Source organism: Xenopus laevis, chromosome 1L, assembly GCF_017654675.1.
Source record: "Xenopus laevis strain J_2021 chromosome 1L, Xenopus_laevis_v10.1, whole genome shotgun sequence".
NCBI lineage: Eukaryota > Metazoa > Chordata > Amphibia > Anura > Pipidae > Xenopus > Xenopus laevis.
The window spans coordinates 211,540,095-211,563,428 of record NC_054371.1 but is presented as its reverse complement, the minus strand read 5'-3'; the positions used below and the strand labels follow the sequence as shown (position 1 = coordinate 211,563,428).

General features: G+C 38.2%; 1 protein-coding gene across 2 annotated transcripts in view; it reads right to left on the bottom strand.

The window, feature by feature from the left end:
- Positions 1-23,334, bottom strand: part of hcn1.L (hyperpolarization activated cyclic nucleotide gated potassium channel 1 L homeolog) — a 212,308-nt gene that overhangs the window by 26,830 nt on the left and 162,144 nt on the right. For both annotated transcript variants that reach the window (XM_041569429.1, XM_041569440.1), the window contains exon 4: positions 17,088-17,306. In XM_041569429.1, the coding sequence (XP_041425363.1) occupies positions 17,088-17,306 (219 nt within the window). The remainder of the gene's footprint in view (positions 1-17,087; positions 17,307-23,334) is intronic.

The window sequence follows — 23,334 nt, the reverse complement described above, 5'->3', positions numbered from 1 at the left end:
AACCTGAATCTTAGAATATCAACCTTGTAAAAATGTGGAAAAGAAACATGAATGTAGTGAACTTTGAAATTACAACTCCAGTTGACCTCTATATGAACTCGGAAATAAATGCCAATTTTTTTTAAATTCAAGTTTCATTTTTTTTGCACTTTACTATACTTACCCCCAAATGTAATATTAATACACTACTCGCAATTCGCTTTGCGAACAGTTTATGCGATTGCACGTGATATTACATTCCCCCGTTAGTGAAGTGTAGTGAAGGTAGAGATTGCCACAGTCCACTAGAGAGTATTTCTACCACTTTCCATTGTGGGGGGATTTCAAAAGAGTATCAGCGGATAAAAGTGAAAATTCACCCTTTGATAAATATGCCTTTAAAAATGCCATCGAAATTAAAATAAAGCGTGGCAGAATTTAATTCTAGCAGGCTGTGGTGACTATAACTTTATGATTATGAAAACTAGAATTCATGATTTTGGCTGCAAAAAGATAAATAAATGTTGATAAATCTGTTCCTAAGATCTTTCAGTAACTAAACCATACTACAGTAGAATATGATTCCATAAAAACCATAAAAGAAATACCGAAGACAGATGTACACAGAAACTCTGTAGAAATGCTATGACTACTTTATTGGTCATGTATGAACAGTTTCAGCTTTTTTTTTATCTACCCTTATGGTTTTAGGGTCGGACAAAGAAGGCACATGTTATGGGGTCCATTGATGTGAGCAATATAGACAGAAGTCCATATTAAATTAAGCAATTGAATCCAAGTTACAGCCATCCTGCTGTTTAACTGCCATGGTCTTGAGGGATGGAGCTTCGTAACCAGCCTGGCAACTCCCAATTAACAAAAATTTTAAGTATTCCCACTGGCATATTTCAACTAGCAGGCCATGCCCCCTCCCACTTACTTCAATGGGAGCCACACACATTTTCTCGTTTACAAGGGAAAGATTAAAAATAAAGCCTTAATTAGTATTTACTTAGCTAACATGGTTTAATCACTCTGTTTAACAGACTTCTTATAGTAGAAGCAATTTAAGAATAATTCAGTAAGTTCTCACTTATTAGAGGTAAGTTACCCATGAGACTTTTATACACTGCTTAAAACATGTAATTACATTGTAGGCCACATTAAAATGATACATTTAAATATTGGTAAACACTTTAGATATTATGCTAGGCATCTATGTCTTTTATGAGCTGAGCCTATGTTAATTACTATGACTATAAGGTTAAGGAAGATGACATGAGGCAAATTACCCAGAGTGGAGAGGTAAAGAACAATTGAGCTCCACAAAGTGAATCAAATTCATGTTGTCACCCCAACATATAGAAAAGCTGTCATTCATGCTGAGAAACATCTATATTATCCTACTGGGATAGCTGCATTTTATGTAATCACTGTCATAAAATTCCAGTCTGCAAACAATGACTCTTACACGCACACAAAAAAATCACAGAAGGCCTAGGCTCAGAATTTAGTATTTTTGACATTTGACGGATTCCTTTTCCTTGTATGTGATGAGAGTGGTGCAAATCATGTCAGTGTTTGTATGCCAGAGCAAGAAAAGTATCATTGTCTTCATTTTTCTTCTTCAGTAGTTCTTCTTCACCCTGATGAAGGTAGAGTTTGGTTTCAGGGAGGTACCAATGACAACCAGAAAACCTCCATTTAAGGACCCTTGTCCAAAGAGCCCATCACCAGCCTTGTTACATTTGCACTTAAAAGTGAGGAATAACCCCCCCCCCAAACCCTGGCAAGCAGGCCTCCCCAACTGTGACAAATAAACCTGATGCCTCTCAATGGATCCACTCCTATATATCTTATAAAAGAGGATGGGTGGGCATGTTACTCATCCCTCACTTACCACTGTAAAAGGATGCCATTTTCTCTTCCGACATCCACATACCTTGTTCACCACTGTACCTGAGCACCCACTTCCTTTCCTCTATTATTCACAAACATATAAACCCTACCTTAACCCTTTCCTAGCATAACACTTTCTTTCCCATCCTACCCTTCTAAACAAAGTCAGGGCTCTTCCCATTTATTAACTTAGTCTCTGCCCCAGTCTACAGTAAATATATAAAAATCTAAGCCAAGCCATTCATCAGACGAACACAACCAGTCTAGGAAGCAATAAATCCTTTACACAAGAAACCAAGCAGAAAATATATGGGGCCTGTTGCTTTGCCAGCCAATACCATTGACACCTCCTCAGTGCTCATAGCATCAGTCATTTCTGGTTACACCTAAAGCACACTGGTAAGAGTGCAGAAGTATGCAAGTAGTGGGAGCACCAAAGAATTTTCATTCATTGCTGTTGTGAAAGATTTTCATTGGGTCAGCAAAACTGCCCCCCTGATAACACATTGTTTTAATTAAAGTGCAGCAATTCCTTGTAAAAGAAAATCTATATTAGGCTTTAACTAATGATGTGCATGAGCAGACTAACAGAAGCCCTATGATAGGTTATCTATAGCATAGAGCTGTGAGACTTTATAGCGAAAGTGCAGATTCATCAAACGGAAGCCTTCTAGCTGCCTGGAGAGCAAAGAAGCATATACAGTACCTTCCTCATTAGTATGCTTACTGCAAAACCATAGCAAAACTACACTAACTATAAGTACAATGATTTACATTTGAGTAAAAGTAATGGGATAGGATTCATGTGAAAAGGTTAGACAATTAATAGAATAAAGCTAATTTGCATCCTTCCAGTTACTTAGATCTAAAAGCTACTTTACTCCTCCAAAACACTCAACAACTCAAAAAACCAACTCTTGAGAGCACGCATACATCCACAAGTGCAATTTCAAGTGTAATCACCATGTTTTTTGTCCAACAATGCAGCGATCCCCTCCCCAAACTGCAGTTGCAGTTGCAAAGGGCTGATGCCCTTGATGAAATTCAGCTAAGTCTACCATAACAATGCGCGATTTGACAATATGAATGCAACTTCATCACACATAAGGCACTAAAGTAACCCTGGAGGTACTACTGGGTCTGGAAATGTGGGTAGCTCCAGGGTTCTCCTGTGTCAATAGGTGAACCAGCACAATTCTGAATGGATGGTGGGAGGGACTGAATTACATTGAACTGCAAGAAGCACATTTTGATGCAAGTGATTTTATGTGCAACTGTTTAACGTGCAACGGTTTTTTAAAAGTACAATGAAACTCTATTTCTCTAAAATCTGAAATGCCTTGTAATTTATTAAAATATTTGAATAAAAAAGGCACAAATGACACTGAATGATGCGCTAAAATACAGAAACCTCTAATAATTCAAGTTTCTGGACAATTATTAGCAAAAATCCATTAAAACCTCTAAAACTGAGAATAGCTGAAAAAAAAAGGTCCAATAGGATCAGAGCAGCACTCATTGAGTTTTATTGGACCGTGACTGCTTTTACCTTCCTAAGTTTTGTATTAGGGTTTTCATGACTTCATAAATCAAAATTTTTTGTGTTTTAGAGAAATAAAAAAACAAATTTTTAGAGAAAAAAATAGATTTGTTAAAAAAATAGAAAACTTAGAAAATAGTAGTAGGCTACACAGGGGCAGATTTATTAAGCTTGAGTGAATTTTCAAAGTTAAAACAGTTCGAATTTCGAAGTAATTTTTTTAATACTTCGACCATCGAATAGGATACTACGACTTCCAATTTACTTCGACTTCGATTTGAAGTAAAAATAGTTTTGAATATTCAATAATCGAAGTACTGTCTCTTTGAAAAAAAACTTCGACATTACACTTTAAACCTACTGAGGTGTAATGTTTGCCTATGGGGACCTTCCCCAGCACTTTTCTAAAAAATTTTTGATCTAATAAAAATCCTTTGATCGATTGCTTAAAATCGCTCGAAACCTTTGATTCTAAGGATTTTATCGTTCGATCGAACATTTTATACTTCGATCGTTCGATCGCAGCATTTGCGCTAAATCCTTCAAATTCGATATTTGAATTCAAAGAATTTAACTTCGAGGGTCGAATTCGAGGGTTTATTAACCCTCGAAATTCGACCCTTGATAAATGTGCCCCTTAGTGTCAATCTGTAGGTTATACAATCATGTGTACCAAGAGGCAAGATTTGTCATCTTGAAACCATACATCTTGGAAGGGGCTGATGTATTTTATATACAGTATCTAACTTACAGTAATCGCATAGAGTTTCATCAATTCTACAGTAATGATCCAGACCTTCAATGTTGCTTAGAAAAGCTCACCATCTTAGATCCTGTTGGATTATCTTTTGAGTATCAGCTCTGGGTAGCTGTTGAGAAGTTGAGTTAAAAGGTTGTGGGAAACCATTAAGTAGAAAATAATTTTTTTTCCTGCAATAGAAATTGAAGCTGCTGGATTTTGATGCAGATTGCAGGCTGCCATGTTATGTGAATCTGAAATGATTACTAATCTGCCTTGTATCGTGACATAGATTCATACATACTGTATATTGTGAGTGGGTCTCTAACCTCAGATAAGTGACAGCAGTCCAGAGCCTGTTGCTGTGAGTCAGAAAATATGAGAATATATACAATGGGCATCTTCTGAGACATACTCATCTTTACTGCGAAAGTGTTGTGTTTAACTTCAGCTAGTCATGGCTTGTCAAGTGAAAACTCCATAAAAGTCAACAAAGCCGAAATCAATGAGGAATTTCAAAATTCATATTGGCACAGATTTTGTGGAACTAAATCTGTGGCAATATGTAGGATTAATACCATTCCTTAAGGCTTTCAAAAACAGTAAAACATTAAAAACCAAAAAGGACCATGTGGTCATCTACATGAACCGTTAGCAGATAACATCTCTGCAGTAGAATATTACTTAGAAGTTGGTATAGCTGGAATATCTAAGAGTTATTGTTCAACTGGCATATATTAGGGGCCCATTTACTAACATTTTGGGACATTTGTGTTTTTTATTATTTCTCTAAAATTTATGTAGGGGCAGATGTATTAAGGGTCGAATAGCGAGGGTTAATTAACCCTCGCTATTCGACTGGCGAATTAAAATCCTTCGACTTCGAATATCAAAGTCAAAGGATTTTGCGCAATTCGTTTGATCGAACGATTGAAGGAATAATCGTTCGATAAAACGATTAAATCCTTCGAATCGAACAATTGGAAGGATTTTAATCCATCGATCGAAGGATTATCCTTCGATCAGAAAAAACTTGGATGTATTAAGGGTCGAATATCGAGGGTTAATTAACCCTCGATATTCGACTGTCGAAGTTAAATCCTTCGACTTCAAATATCGAAGTCAAAGGATTTAGCGCTATTCGTTCGATCGAACGATCGTTTGATTCGAAGGATTTTAATCCATCGATCGAACGATTTTTCTTTGATCCAAAAAAAGCTAGCTAAGCCTATGGGGACCTTCCCCATAGGCTAACATTGACTTCGGTAGCTTTTAGGTGGCCAACTAGGGGGTCGAAGTTTTTTCTTAAAGAGACAGTACTTCGACTATCGAATGGTCGAATAGTCAAACGATTTTTAGTTCAAATCGTTCGAGTCGAAGTCAAAGTCGTAGTCGAAGGTCGAAGTAGCCCATTCGATGGTCGAAGTAGCCAAAAAAAACATTTGAAATTCTAAGTTTTGTTTTATTCATTCCTTCACTCGAGCTAAGTAAATGGGCCCCTAAATGTTCCTTTTTTAAAGTATATGACAGAATTCAGTTAAACTGGATTTAGTCTAACTTCCCTTTAATGCATTTTTGTAATGCAATTTAAATTGATATGATGAAGTAGGCATATGAAATCCCATTCACAATCTTTGTTTTACTCTGCTTTCCTAGTAACATATTCCTCTGGTACATTGTTATCCCTCCTTGTTTCAACTTGCTCTTCCCCTGGTATCTGCTTCCTATCCCAGACACTGATTAGCAGGGATTGCTGCATAGTTCCACTAACTGTTTACAGTTCTCAGACCTGTCTTGTTTTATTCAATACACATCTGAGTGGCAAGTGAAAAGCAAGATTGTATATTTCCATCTTGAAATTAAAAGTTGAATCCATACTTCTATCTCGTCTTAGTCAAAGATGTTATCATGCATAGCAAATACAGCTTTCAGTTATCATCTCATTCTTGCAGGGCATCTTCCGATTACCCACAATGCTGCTGCCCTACTAAATTTAATGGTATTGCAAAATTTATATCTCTCACTCCAAGAAGACATAAACAACTGCTGAAAAGTTGTATAACAAGGAGTTTACTGCACTCATTTCATTAAAGAGGTAATCGTCAAAAAATAAATTTTATGAGTACAACCTATCAATAACAGGGGTCTTCACCAATCCTAGCTCAGTTATTTTCCATGCAGTCAGTTGAGCAAAAAATCCTATTCATTAAAGGTACAGTACGAGTCAATAGGTGCTCCTCCCACTTCCGTTTAGTTGCATTTGCGGCTGCTTCCTGTTTCAAATTAAGTGCATCAACCTATTGATGCAGCCAGTGGAAGCTAAGGCCACCTACAAACCAGGCAGAAGCACCAGGGTTCCCACAGCGCTCCATGGCAATCATCAAAATGCAGGTGCAACAAAAGTATAGGACACTTAGGGGCAGATGTATTAAGGGTCGAATATCGAGGGTTAATTAACCCTCGATATTCGACTGGCGAATTAAAATCCTTCGACTTCGAATATCGAAGTCGAAGGATTTTGCACAATTCGTTCGATCGAAGGAATAATCGTTCGAATCAGAAAAAACTTGGAAAGCCTATGGGGACCTTCCCCATAGGCTAACATGGACTTCGGTAGCTTTTAAGTGGCGAACTAGGGGGTCAAAGTTTTTTCTTAAAGAGACAGTACTTCGACTATCGAATGGTTGAATAGTCAAATGATTTTTAGTTTCAATCATTTGATTCGAAGTCGTAGTCGAAGGTCGAAGTAGCCAATCCGATGGTCGAAGTAGCCAAAAAAATACTTCGAAATTCAAAGTATTTTTTATTCTATTCCTTCACTCGAACTTAGTGAATGGGTCCCATACTGTATGTCACTTGCAAACCAAATGATGCCAACCAGACTGCAATGGGGACATTTTAACGTACTGGACACAATTGCATCAGCATTGTGTAAATATATATATTTGGTAAACGATGTGCAGCTCAGGAAATACTCAACCCGCACCCAACCCTAACCCTCAAAACCATAACCCGCAAAATTGTATGACCCGCACCCGCAAATTAGTGGAGCGAGTCACAAAAAGCCATATCTCAGAAAACACAGCCACTACAGTATTGTGCCCCAATGTGACCTGCACCCTCATGGACACCCAAAATTCATCCCGAACCTATGGGTCCTGTGGGTATCGGGTCAGCCCACACATCACTATTTGGAAGCCATGTGTTACATAGGGGCTTTTTGCCTAGGACTCCATGATGAGTGGATGGGAGTCATAAGTGGAAAAGCAGACAAGTGCAGAAATTATCGAGTGGTGAGTTATATCCTTTTATAGGTCATTCTAGGAGAAACAATTAGCTCAGGGTTTTCAAAAGTAAAAATTTGAGAGAGAGATAGTAAAATGTGAATGTGAAAAATAAAAGAAAACTCTGGATGAGACCTGGGGATATATTTATTAAAAAGTGAAGTTAGAGATTACCACAGTCCTCTAGAGTAAAATTCCACCACTCTCCATTCATTTCTATGGGGTTTTTAAAAGAGTATTTATCAATGGGCGAAATACGCCTTTCAAAATCCCATAGAAATGAATTTTACTCTAGGACTGTGGCGATCTCGAACTTCGCTTTTTGATAAATATACCCCTTGGAGCTTTTCATTTCACAATTGTGAACTTTACAATTGTGTCCCTTTAAGTTTGGATGTCATTATCAGTTTCTCATTTTCAATGAATTACAGGATCGCTTTTATACAAAAGTGTTAATAATATATGGAAGGAAATAGAAACAGCAGGATTGCATAGAAAAGAACTGTAGGGACATGTTCCTTTTAAAGAAAGTGTTTTCAAAGCCCAAGCTGGCAATTACAGGAACATGTTTCTAGCTATTTAATTAAAATTATTCAGCCAAACCCTGCAGATTTCACAGTGCATGTTTAGGCAACATCCATCTCTGCTAATGGAATCCAAAACTCATTTCAGAGTTCAAGGTGGGCGGCCAAGGTGTTCGCTGAATTTATTCCCTTTCATCACTGATCTTGTGTACAGTATGCATTGACCTCAACGGAGCTTAACTTTTCCCATTACCATGTACAGAATAACAATTACTGCTCAATTATTCACTTAGTACTTTATAACTCAGTTCTCTCTTCCGTTTCTTCCTTTCTCTCTCTTCCTCCATTTCTACATCTGTCTCTTTATTGATCCATGTCTTCCTCTCTCTCTCTCTCTCTCTCTCTCTCTCTCTCTCTCTCTCTCTCTCTCTCTCTCTCTCCATCTCTCTCTCTCTCCCTCCCTCGCTTATGTGATGTGTCAATCTGTGTTGTGCTGAGTGCAAATAAGTTCAGCGTAGCTGCACCTCTTTCTCTTTCTTTCTTTCTTTCTTTCTTTCTTTCTTTCTTTCTTTCTTTCTTTCTTTCTTTCTTTCTTTCTTTCTTTCTTTCTTTCTTTCTTTCTCTTCCTTCAACCCTATCTTCCTTTCTCTCTCTCTCTCTCTCTCTCTCTCTCTCTCTCTCTCTCTCTCTCTCTCTCCCTCCCTCACTTATGTGATGTGTCAATCTGTGTTGTGCTGAGTGCAAATAAGTTCAGCGTAGCCGCACCTGTTCTGCTTTATGGAAGATTTGCAGAATAATAAAAACCATCTGGTACTAAAATTAAGCATCCCATTGGCTCAGAATCTAGCAGACATGTTATCCATCTTATCTGCCGCTTTGGATATCTGCCATTGTATTGTACACATTTACCAAGTTTCAACAACCTTGAGAGAGCCTTATGTGCGTGATTTTTTTAGAAGTATATGTATTTTTACCGAGTCATTCACAGTTTTTTTTTCATACATGTGTAGGGATGTGTAAAATAGCCACCTCTAGTATTTTGTGCAGGCAGTCCCTCCATGTTATGGACACCTAATTGGGTCCTAAAATACAGTTGGGAGGGGTACTGTTGACTCTTGCTACTTCTCTCAGTGACCAGCAGATGGCACTGTGCTAGGATATAAAAGGCTCTGAAGCCATGCTTTCAGGGTCCATCTTGTGCTGGCTCTAGCCTGTGCAGGAAGCAGAGCTCGAGTGGAACCTAGACAGGTCAGGTCTAGTAAGAATAGGCTACTCACCCTTATAGATCACTCTAGGAGTGACAGTCAGTCAGATTATTTAGCTGAGCAGCTTGAGGCTCCTACGAGGATTGTAGTGGGATTAAGATCCCAGGGTACTCATTGCCCAGAAGTAGGGACTAAGTGTACAGACCTAGGGTAGATAGATTCCCCTCAGGTTCCACTTAGGGAAAAGATTGAAAACTGGGTGTACCGCCTCAAAGCTGCATGTATTGTTCCTATCTCTGAGGAAAATCATACTGACCAAAGGTGTTGTGAGTACTGCCTATTCAATGTACTGTATGATCCTGCAAATGTTCTCTTTATGTATACTCCACTGAGGATTATATATATTGTGCTCAATAAATCTGTTATTTGGTTAAGTTATAAGAACCACTGGCGCCCAATTCTTTGCACCCTGAATACAGTTACAGTTGCACTACACCCTGCTTCCACCTCGATGCGAAGGCTCACTCCCTCAGGTTTTAATGTCTCATCCGGAGCATATGTACTGGGAGTGAAGCTAATAGTAGAGTAAGGTGCACTCAATTTACTATAGCGCTACACATGCTTTTTATATTTGGATCTTTTGATAAACGACATGCCTTTCATGTTTCAGAGAAATAGAGTTAAATAATGGTTTCAAAAACCGACCACTGAATTGAGAATGTTGTTAAATGCGCCTCTAAGTGGTAGATGGTCTTTGGGCAGTTACGGCAATGGCAGCAAGTATGCACATCCATGTTACATAAGGTATCCCAACCCAGAACGAATTCCAAGGACCGGGTCAAGGCTCACTCTTCTGCCTGTAGCAGCCATCTTTGGCTTCAGGAGGAGCCCTTCGCTACTCAGATGCCACCAGGACTTAATGTGAGAGGATCAATGAGAAAGTTCTGGGCAGGCTTGGAAACCGAACATATATGAATAGAACAGGGAACTGGAAGCATAATCGATGGGCAGGCCAGGTCGGTACTGAACAGGCAAAACAGGTCAGAGGAACAGAAGCGTATTCAAGGTCACAGGCCAAGGTCAACACCAAACAGTAATGCGGTACAGATGCAGGATCTGAAGAATGGTCAATAACAGGTAGTGCTCAGTACAGGCAGCAGGATAACAAAGTCAGGGTCAGGCAAAGATCAGACTGCATAAACAGCCCAGGAGTTATGGAAAATAGACCTACGTTGAGCAATGAGTAGTAGGTCGAGGGACCTTTAAATATTTGAATTTCGCACTGCGCAAAATGACGTCGCGTTGGAACTGAACAAAAGGATGCGCACACAAGTTTTGACACACTCTTCAGATTGAAGGATGCTGCAGGTGCTGGCGCCCCCACAGGGAGCATGGCGGGTGCCCCTGCGGCACCACTAGACCACCAGGTACCTTTACAATCCTATTGAGAAGCACATCAACATAAACTAAAATGTTTTTGAATGATTTCCTTTTCTATATCCAGGTTTCAAACAGGGGTCACTGACCCCAGCAACCAAAAAAATTATAATTTTGCAAGGCTAGAATTTTTTTATTCCTTGTTATTACTTATCTTTCTGTCCAGGTCATTTCCTATTCATCTTCCAGTATATATATATATATATATATATATATATATATATATATATATATATATATATATATATATATATATAACAGTAGAATGAACATGTGGAGTATGCTATACAGCCATTTAGCAAGCTTTTATCACACAAGATGAAAGAATGATCCTTCCATAGAAACCTTGGTCTAAATAAAGAATATTGGACCAGTGTGTCTCAAAAGCTTGCAATGTAGTGTACTATATGATTACTCTTTAAAGACTGCATTCTGACCTACATGAAGCAACTGTACTGGGTTGTAATTGCTACAAAACAAGTTTATTTTCTTGAGAAAAAAAAAGAAGTACAATTCCGTGAGCTATTTTGAGCACACACCTGCAACAATAACATGCTGACAGCTTGAAACTTACATTAAAAAAAGCCTTGCATTCTTATTCCACTAGCAGTGGGAAATTCATGTCTTTCATTATGTTGTGATTTCAAGGCTAGGTTTATAAAACACATCACTGATGGGCTTTGTGTCCTTAATATTCTGCTTACGCATTACATATTTGTTAGAGGTGAGATGCATGGGTAGTTTGAAAGTCTTGGTGCATATATGGTTATTATCTGATCCTCAGGAAGGATTGCTTTTGTCAAGACAGATTTATGCTGTATTATTTTAACAACCATAGTATGTATCTAGAATTGTAGATAGCACAGGCAATGCTCATTTGCATCTCTTGTTTTTCCTGTATAATGTAAGATATAGGTATCATTAAAGGAGTATCCAATGAATCATTGCAGCATATGTATATAGGTAGATTATTATATTGGTAGTTCTTATTACATTTTTAGAGCTGCAGATGGAGCAGGCTTTAATGATACGTCAATGTGGTGCACCATGACTGTAGTGAGATACAGAGTAATACTTTGATACGGGTTTTGTACAGCCTTGTAGGAAAGAACTGTTGATGATAGTTGTGTGTAACTCAGATTTGTAGAGAAGCATAGTAACCCAATATCTTATATAATACAACTTTGTAGGAAAGGTACTATTGAACTCAATTAATGATGACCCAATATGTTTATGACTCCTATTACTTCCTAAAATGGGAGTTCTCATGAGAACTTCCTTTATTAATAAGATAAGATCTTGGCTTGCTTGCTTGTAGGAAGCCTGGCCAGCTCCTGATGAGCGCATGGAAAGCAAGATCTGTTGTTGACCAGCTGGTTTAATGTATGAGCTCATTGTTTATTTGGGCATATAAAAAGGGTGGTCCCCATTTGTTTGGCTGAGATCTCTCCTGCGGAGTAGGTGCACATAGTGCCCAGGAGCCTTGTATGCGGTCTGGGGCTTCTTCGCCAACTGAATTGGGATCTCCCAGTCTTGTTGCAGATGAAGGTGCTTGCTTCTTTTGCTCAAATGGTGATGTATTTTCTTCTTCTTCTCTTATCTTTAATAAAGTCTTTGCTTATACTTTGGTTTTGCTTATACTAATGTGTCAATTATTTCTGAGACTCGGTAGTCTCAGAATCATTAGCAAAACAATGACACATCCCTTCAATTATAGTAAAAGCTATTTTTGTATTGAGCTAGAATGTACCATAATGTTAGAGCCATCTGTATATTCTATCATTAAGATAAATGGAAACCACCCCTCACTGTTAGTGACAGCCTGATTTAAGGGCAAAAACATTTAAATGTGTCATTTGATGAAGAAGAGGATGGTTCAAGGTAAAATTCCTGGGGGGACTTGAAAAAAAGAGTGTCTGCCTGAATATGAAGACTAAGTACAAGGCAGTTGTAGATAAGTCTTTCAAATATATTAGAGACTAAATAACGGAGTGGTATATTGCTTGGTAGTTATGTTATCATTGACATAAATGGAAACCAGCCATCACTGTTAATGACTGCCTGTTTTCAGGCCAAAAACATTTAAATGTGACATTAGGATGATTCAAGGTAAAATTCCTGGGGGACTTGAAAAATAAATTAGAAGACTGATGTTGTGTAAGTACAAGGCAGTTGTAGATAAGACTTTCAAGTATATTAGAGACTAAATAAAAGAGAAATATCGATTGGAAGTTAGAAGAAGAGAATGTAGAAACAGCAGCTGAAAATAAAAGGATGAGGAGTTGTGAGAAGGGAAATATGAAGAGTAACAAGCTGATTCAGGTGACGAGAAATGATATCAAGAGAATTCATTGTTGTGTTGAGAGCTGTAAGGCTGTAAGAAGGGTACATACTTCATTGGTGGCATTTACTCATTCTCTAAATGTCTGTTGACATGTTTCTAAACAAACAGGTGCCATCTCCATATGTTCCATATCTTTTAAATGTGATTAATGATTGTCAACGGCAAAACACACATTGATATGAGAAGAACATAAATCAACTTGAATGATGCAATAAATATTAATTTACAGTATATATTAGCAAGATCTTTTTATGTACAGAGGTTTTGGTTGATCTCAGTTGACTTGGCGACAAGTACAACACCTTTGTTTTAAGTTCTAAACCAATATTTACATTTTGTCAATCATGAACTCCAGAAAACGCAATTAAAAATATCTCTTGATATCATCTCTCTAATAAACTTTTCCCACAGCATATGTTCAGCAGCCCAAGGAGATGAAGTTAGATTTGTTTTTCCTAAGGAAATGAGAGCACAAAATATGTGCATTTGTCATTGTCAGTTGACTTGGTAGGAATACACCAGAGTGATGTTGTTTGCTTCTGTTAGCCTAGGTCGGTATTTTGTCACTGAATTCTAAAGAGGTATTCCTTTGGCATTATCATAAGCAAACAGACTGATGCAGTAGAATCGCTTGACATTTGTACATTGAAAAGAGAACAGGAAAGTAAAAAGGAAAGTTCTAGCAAATCTAGGGTCTAGGGTCTAATTGCTGACTGTAATCAGATTTGTTGGGATTCCTGCTCTTTAGTTGGTGTTAACATATAAACATTATGGTGTAGTTTTTATTTCTAAATTACACTGTTTACATTACAAATTCATGATTAATATTATTTTAATAGATATATATAAAATTATATTCTTGAACCAACATTGTGCCTGATCTTGTGCTTTCAGAACAGTGCCGGGCCAAGTTGGCTAGGCGCCCAAGGCAACCCGGCCAACTACATCACCCCCTCCAGATGTGCACACACGTATAGGTGCGCACGCATGCATAGGTGAGCGTGCATAGGACAAGCGCACAAACCGAACCAGCGTGCGTGCGCATGTGCAGGAGAGTGCGCAGATCCAAGAAGCAGTGATTGCTGCTGCAGGTGGGGAAACAAGGGTCTGAACTTTGGGAAAGGCAACAGAAGAGGTACCGTACCTGGCGCCCTCCACCTTTGCACCCTAGGAACATGCCTCTTCTGCCTACCCCTAGTTCCAGCCCTGTTTCAGAAAAAGCCAGCACTTCACAATGCCACTGCTTTCAGATTACCTATTGTTTCTCCTACTAATATAACTGGATGAGTTGTCGTGGGACTTGGATTTTTACTATTGAGTGCTATTCTCATATCTACCGGGGAGCGGTTATAACGTGTTGGGGAGCTGTTACCTTACATTGTTTTGCTAATGGGCTGAGGGGGGTGGAGGGAGGTGGTAGATAGCACTCCAACTTACAGTGCAGCAGTAAGGGCAGAGACACATGCAAAGATTTAGGGAGATTTAGTTGCCCGGCGACAAATTGCCTCTTATTTGGGCGACTAATCTCCCCAAACTGCCTTCCAGCTTGCTAGAATCTAAATCGCCAGCGGGATGGCACTCAGAGTGCTTAGTTTTCCAAAGCTTCCTCACTAGTAATCTTTGGGGGACTTCGGAAAATGAAGCGATCTGAGTGCTATCCCACCGGTGATTTAGATTCTAGCCGGCTGGAAGGCTTCTCGGGGAGATTAGTCGCCCGAAGGAACTAAATCTCCCTGAATCTTTGCATGTGCCCTAAAGAGTGAAGTTTATCAGAGTACAAGCAACATGGCTGAGGGCACCTGGGTATCTAAGAACATGTCTAGCCCCATATCAAATTTCAACATTAAAAAATATGTTTGCTCTTTTGAAAAATGGATTTCTGCGGAATTCTGCTGAATCATCACTATTAACGGATACATTTTGAAGAAATTTTTTTTTCCTGTGACAGAATCCTATTAAGGACAAAACAAATGGCCCTTCCTTGATAGACCTGGTTCTCCATGAAAAGATTAGCAAAAGCTGCTCATTTCATGACCCAGCTTAATAAGTGGAAAGACTGGTTCACTCACATTGCGATCCACAGGTGAATGGGACAGGGATCAGATCAAGAATCATAGAAAAAAGAGCTTAAAGGAACAGTAGCACCAAAAAAGAATGATAATATAATGTAGTGTTGCCCTGCACTGCTAAAACTGGTGTGTTTGCTTCAGAAACACTACTATAGTTTATATAAACAAGCTGCTGTGTAGCCATGGGGGCAGCCATTCAAGCACAGGATACACAGTAGATAACAGGGTCTGAAGGATCCCATTCTATACTGCAAAGCTTATTTGTGATCTAATGTGTATCCTGTGCCTTTTGTCATTCTTTAGCTTTGAATGGCTCCCCCCATGGCTACGCAGCAGCTGATTAATATAAACTATTGTAGAGTTTCTGAAGCATGACAACAGTTTTACCAGTGCAGCGCAACGTTACATTATATTTCCATTAATTTAAAAGACTTTCATTTTTTGGTTTTACTGTTCCTTTAAGCGGATAAATGTGGAGACTGTTACACAAGGAAACATATCATATTTTGCTATTGCTTTTCTTGTTACAATAATCTTGTACGTTTTATTTTTGTAAGAAAAATGTCTAAAAGCATTGTTTCAGCAAAGATCATTTTTCAGTTGCTAGTTTTAGGCACAGCAAGAAAAACTGTCAGTGCAGGTTTCTGTACAATATGTGTGTTCCTTTCATTGGGATCCTATGCTGTGGAGGGGCCTCCAGGCAATGTAAAGCACACCCAGGGCAAAGTATAGATAACAGGTTGTTTATTCCTATTCAAATGCACATTTTGATGCTAAAGAAAAAGATGAAACATAGACCAGTTATATAAACAGAATATGTGAATTTATTTATATCAACAGCTTGAGATTTTCTGTCATGGAGGCTTAAATTTATCCATTTTTGGATCAGATTTTTGCAATTCCACAAAAATTTAGGCATAAGGACAGAAAATAAGGGTAACATCTGGGATAATTAGCATTGCCCAACACTAATACAGAAACAGCCCATGTGATGTAATGGTGGCCATACACGGGCCGATAAAAGCTGCCGACAGACCAAGTCGGCAGCTTATTGGCCCGTGTATGGGGGCCCCCGACGGGCTTCCCCGATCGAGATCTGGCCGAAAGTCGGCCAGATCTCGATCGGATGGGGTTAAAAATCCCGTCGGATCGCGGCCGCATCTGTTCGTTGATGCGGTCCCGCGATCCGACCGCCCGTTTGGCGAACGCTAGGATCCGATCGTTGGGCCCTAGGGCCCACGATCGGATCAGCCCGATATTGCCCACCTCAAGGTGGGCATATCGGAGGGAGATCCGCTCGTTTGGCGACATCGCCAAACGAGCGGATCTATCCGTGTATGGCCACCTTAAAGGTGCAACCTAAACCTACAATATGGTCGACATTAGCCCAGTAAACAGGGCATGTGTTGGACATTTATTACACCAAAAAAACAGCTAGTGTATAATGAACTTCTTCTGCCAAACAATACGTTTGAGAAACAGACAGTGATTAAGATGATTCCAGAAGAGATGAGCTGCCCTGTCCTGGATTTCCTTATTCATACTTTTTATATTTCTGTAAATTTAGAGAGCCCTTTATCTCCCTTTAGCTCCCCTTGGAGTGAGGTGGAGAAAGTGAGGATAAAAGGAATACAATGATAATCAATTAGCAATTTATATTTAAAAAACAAAATTTTAACACAAGCTTTTTTTAATTGATTCATGCTGTGTGTATTTACCTTAAAATAGATAGTTGGCTTTCTAGCTTCATGATATCTACAGGAATATGTTATATGGTAAAAGTGGATATTGTCCAAGCTAATTACCTCTCTATAATAACTCAATGACAGGTACTTTTTTGTAAAACTCCTATAAATCTGCCACTCAGGTTATGGTCTTGACTGTACCACTGTGTCACCAACTTTCATGGAAAGGAGAATGGAGCCATTAACAGTTAATCGTTATGGAGCTATACATCATTAATTTATTCAAATTTGCCAAAACAATAGGTTTACTTTAATTGTAACAAGTCTGAAAGCCTGCTGTAGTTTATATGTATCCCATTGTGAAATTGGAGAGGGGGCTTACCTTTTCTTGGTACTGACGACGTGAAGAATCCAGGGACTGTATTAAGGCTGTGGCATGTCCAACAAACATCGCATAGCAAGTGGCTCCCACAATCATGCTCAACATAGTGATCCACAGATCGGACATGCTGACAGGTGCACGGGCCCCATATCCAATACACAACATATGGCTCATTGCTTTGAAGATAGCATAGGAATACTGTTTTCCCCAGGAATCATTCTAGAAAAGACATCAAGAAATAATGGTTTATGTACGACACACACAAATAGCAACATGAAAGGAAGCATTTACATGCTACGTCTAGCCAATGATCACATTTTGGCTTATCAGGTCATGGGACTTTTTGAAAAAGTCATCTAATGACACAAATCAGCCAACAGCAAGCCTACTTGTCATAAGCTGGATGTTGTGTTACTTTATTGAAAACCCCAGAGATAAAAGATAATATGAGCCTACCCTTCCTTGCTTAAAAGGCATGACAGGAAATATACCATCACATGAACACCAAAATAAAAACAAAACCCTGCACCTTTTAAAGAATTGAAGTAAATCATTTCCTCAACCACATCAATTAGAAGTCCAGATTCCAGTGAAATGTTGTGCAGGTCATCCTCCTTACTAACCCCCATACATGTACAGTAGGTCTTCAGCAACAACAGATTTCTTTACCCATACCACTTTCTTTTCTCATAGTCTTCACCCCCTGCCCAGAGGATAGTAACCTGGATACAGATAAGAAGAGTCAAGCACCCCATAGATATCACTCCTCTTTTTTATATTGTTAATAGAGTGCAGAAGTGTGTATGGTCTGCACAAAGATTTGGGGCTCCCCTATCCCTTCCTCAGGTGAAAAAGTCTGTATTTACATGGAGCACACGGGTCTGGGCTGTGAAGGTATAAAGAACCCATTTACAAGTGTTCATTTTTTAAAGGTGGTGATTGATAATTGCTGAGACTACACTGGATGGTGAATTGACCTTCACCACTAATGCAGCTGCAACCCCCAAATCCCATCCTCCCCCCAAAAAACACATGGTCTCCAGAGTGCAATTTGTGCTGATTTATAAAGTCTGGATGGTTTGACAGTACCCCTACTTTGTTTGAGGAACCTTAAAACAAACTGAAAGTTGGGAGAACATCACCTGATCTACAATATGAGTGCTGAGAATAATCTACAATGGGTGGTGAATTGACTCTCACCACTAATGTAGCTGCAACCCCAAAACCCCCTGTAGCTACAACATTTTTGTAGGCACAGATAAAAAATGTATTTGATCACAATGCCCCTTTATGATTTGCAATATTATGCTTGCAGACAACATCAGGCTTTAGAAAGATATCTGAGCTGTCTTTATTTTCTTACTGGTAGAGAAATAATGACATGGAAATTAAAAGAGTACATGGTGTAATTTGCATTGTGAGCATGACACTGTGGATCATAATACTGGAGCACAACTGTTCCTACAATAAGCACAGTCAGAACAGAACACTTAGACATCCCATTAATTACCACTGCCAGCATAATTCTAACTAGCATCACTCTATTAGGGGCACTTACAGAACTAACATTGATTTTTGTTGGGTTTATCTATTCATTGGTTCTGTGCTGTAGGGAGTAAGGTTTAAGCCCAATATATGAGTTGCAGACAGCTCTGCAAACACTCACTCTGGTAAATTGCTAAGATTAAAACATTAAAAGAAGAAAAAGAAGAAACAAACTCAGAAACTGCAGAAAGAAGAAACAAACTCCATAGTCTTCAATAGAATTAAGTGGACAAGATGTGACAGCAATTCAATGCACACAGATCTGACACTGCATCCTTTACCCATTTATTTTCTAAGTGGGTAAAGTTTTAAAAACGTTTGAAAACATTCCAAGCCCTTTACAACATTTACAACATATACTGTAACTCATCTCTCCCAATATACAAGTATCATGGTTTTAAGAGACACCACAATAAAGCATCACTTTAAAGCATATGCATGTCTCATTTTTAGTGTACTTGCACATTCCATTGAAAAAGACAAATGCTCATTTCTGAGTTTAGTATGCCTTTAAATAACCAGTTAACAAGCTTGGTTGTCAATATCCAAAAATTAAATAAAGTGTTATATTACTGAAATCATGGGGTCATACAAATTGTAGGGATACACACTAGATTTGGTTTAAGATATGACCAAGTCTACACAAATTTGAAATTCTGGATTTTGGTTTAGCTGTGCACATTATTTCATGTGAATTATAGGGCCTGGACAACTGAAAGCTATCAATTTTTGTTTTCTGATCATGACGTGTTTTATTTTAAGGGGGTTATTTACTAAAATCCAAAATGTTCTCATATTTTACACACCCAAACTTCCATGCTTGATTTGGCCTTATTTATTAAACAATAACCCAAATGAATCTGAAAAACTTGATAACATCAAGCAAAGACCCGAATCAAAGACCATCTCGTTTTTTTTCAATTTTTTTGCCCGAAAACCCTGAAAAAGTTGGATTTTCGGCTAAACCCAACACAAACCCCGAAAACTTCAAACTGAGATAAGTGCCTTTCCCATTGACTTATACAGGACCTCGACAGGTCTGAGATGCAGGATTTTCGGATTCTGGCTTTTTGCTGCATCGGGGTATAGTAAATCTCATAAAATGTAAAAACATTTTCACAAAAAAAAGTTTTTGCCCCAAAAAGCCTGACCAGATAAAGTCAAGTTTTAGTAAATAACTCCTTAAATTATTACTGTTAAAATGGGACTACAATGGAAAGTACCAACTTCAAGGGTTACTAACGAGAAGTAGCTTGTAGAAAATTGAAGCATTTTGCACTAAGCTACTGTATATCAGCCAAAATATTCACTTATAATCTCTTATCCTTAAAGATCAAATACAATTATGCAATATAAAAAATATGAAAAAATGCCAATATTGAACTTGTTCCCCATGAACTCTGAATCTTTAGGCATGTTTATTGGTAAATATTAATACGTAGATAGTAGTACTGTATCTTGGGGTGCAGCCTGAAGGCCAGTAGGATGAAAAGTAGTGGTGGAAAGTTATTCAGTCTTGAATATACCTTAAAGGCACCGGTCAAGGAAAGCTTTCTCCCACTGGAGGTGCAGACAGCCATGTTTTGTCAATTAATGAGAAATCCTCCAATGGAATTTCACTGCAAATCTATGCATGGCAAACATTAGCATTTTTAATGCTTGTATAAATGAGGTTAATTAGGGGATACTTTAACCAGTTTTTAACCAGTTTCCCTCTGTTTTGATCCTGAAGGTCTAGAAAATCCAGCATGTAGGGGAATCTGGGTAATATGGTTTGGTATAGTATTTTCCATGAAAGACGATGCATTTCATTTAATTCTTGAAATTGGAATTCTAATATAACTCTACTAATTATCCCTTTACAGGTGACACCTACATATTAACAGCTTTTGGTTATGAGATGGCAAGCTTATGACTCATTTATATGTGGTTGATTTATTGCACCTAGAAAAAACTGTACACAGGAAACCCTTGGAAATAATTACACACATGTCATACTTTGTTGTGTGCTGGTCGGGTGTGATGAAAGAGGCCAATACAGATAATTAAACCCATTATGGTAGCTGCTAACATGTTTGTCATAACATTACAAATGGCCTCCTTGTCTTTAACTGCTAGAGTTGTGGCTGATATATTTTGTGAAATACCAGTATAGCAATTAGTGTTTGGCCTGCTGATCTTGGACGTCAAATTAAATGTCTGTTTTTTTAATTTTGTTTTGACAGCTTTATCCACTGAGTGTGACAGGCACCCATAGATGGGTCAAAGCAGGCAATGGGAGCAGGCCATTATGTTATTGAACGTCCAGCTTAGACAAGTTGACATTTCCATATGACAAATGGGGCCAGTTTCAACTCAGTGAGAAAAAGTTATCTCCTGGTTTTTCACTTGAAAACTCATGGATGAGATTCAATTTGAGGAGAAAAAAACTCCTCCAAATTCAGTTCCAGTTTTTTTTTTCTTTCCATAGACTTTAATGGAGTTTTCAGGCGATAAACCATAAGAGATATAAGTTTTTCTGAATTGAATCCAAAATTGAATCTCATTCATGACTTTTCATGTGATAAACCTTTTTCTCACTGAATTGAATCTGGTTGTAGTAACAGACACGTGGAACTCTTCATGTAAGAAGCAGGGGTATAATTTCATTTAGCATTTCAGAAGTGTATCAGGTATACATCTGGGGTATATTACATATTACTTAACTGCTCCATTAAACTCTAATTTTAGCGTGATTGTATTTCAGTTGTATTACAAAACAATCTGCCTGATGTCTGTGATTCTCCTTCAGTAGTGCAGAAACAGAAAAGGACAGATAGATACTGATTTGAATAATAATTATATTTACATGTACTGCAAATTGAAATAGTTGCTTTCAGGACCTGCCTGTTTTAGACTCGTGAACTGCATTGTTTCTGTGCACCTTCTTGTTGAGCCACAAATAGCCCACACAAACATCCTCTACAACCTCTATCTCCTCTGTCTTCCTTCAACCTTTACAATCAATTTTGTTATCAATGGCCTTCAGGCCTGCCTCTTTCTGCAGCCAGTGATTTAGCAGAGTTCTGCCTAGTTGCTGTTTTAGAGTTTTCTCTTGTCTTTCTCCTGGATTCCATTTTCCATCTGCCACCTGCCCTGACTACTAGCAGTTACTGAACTTGCTTTTCTTTCCACCCTATTAGATCCCTTTGCCCTTAAAGCTACTCCTGTTTGTTTGGGGGTCTCTGTCCCTAGTAACCATGTAGCATTTTAGATGATAACCTGAAACAGGACAACAAGAACAAATACCACTTTCTACTGTCAGAGTAGCACATTGCTGTCTAGTATTAAGTGGTTATAAGATGAAGGGGTTATATCAGGGATCCCCAACCTTTTGAACCCATGAGCAACATTCAGAAATAAAAAGAGTTGGGGAGCAACACTAGCATAAAAAATGTTCTTGGGGTGCCAAATAAGTGCTGTGATTGGCCATTTGGTAGCCCCTATTGTCAACCTACATTGAGGCTCTGTTTGGTAGTGCACCTGGTTCTTATGAAACCAAAACTTCCTCCAAGCCTGGAATTCAAAAATAATAGTCTGCTTTGAGGCCACTGGGAGCAACATTCAAGGGGTTGGAGAGCTACATGTTGCTCACGAGCTATTGGTTGGGGATCACTGGGTTATATAGTTATATATGGTGAAAAGTTTTGCAGCCAATCAGCAGGTAGCATTCACTAGTCACTTGTTTCAAAGCAAATACTCTACCTTATCAGTTGCCATGGGTTAATTCTAATGTATGTGGACATTTGTGTCTAAAGCATGGTAATTCTAAATGGCATTGAAAACTAAATACTGTGTAGGTACAGATAAACAAGTTAGAGAAGACATACTGAGAAATGCCAATAGCATGATCATATTCATAGTCAGGGTTTGAGAACAACAATGGCTAAGCAACCATTGTGCTTTAAACAAGTGTTACCAATCTACATCATTTCTCTTTCTTTATATATATGGTATCCATTAAGAAAGGACACTGCATGGGAATTATTCCAATCTGCCTCTAGATTTTAGTTGTTACAAACCAACTGTTGGTATTTATGGTATAAGATGAAAAAAAATAAAAGATAATATGATTAGAAAAATAAGGAAATATGAAATGTTACCAACTTAGTCCAGTAGAGAGAAATTCAGAATGAATGAATTTAATTTTGATGGATCATCTAGGAATTGCATTTAATTGATATCAAATGATCAAATGTATACATAAAAATAATACATAAATAAATATACATACATTTATACAAATGTATAAATAAAAATTCAAGTGCCTGAGTGACAGTAAATAGTATAATCATATAGCATGGAAAATACAGTTTGTACAGTCATTCTGATTTTTTATTACAGAGGTCAGCCAATACCAAGTACATTAAAGGACATTATATTCAGATAACAGTGGATCTTCTCAAGAGGTAGGGTCCCTCAAGGGCACAAACTTTACTGGGCTTTGTTGATCCCAGGCTCAGTGCAACATACTGCATACATTGTAAACATTTAAGCAAAAAGAAATGAATAAGACTATTGCTATTCTTAAAGGATTCCCAATTCAACCTTTGATAAAGCTGCTTTCAATTTAAAAATGAATAATAATTTAAATTGAATAGTGATTACGTCTAGTTTTAAATGACTCATTTTGTGGAGCAATACACTATTGAAAATTTCTAAT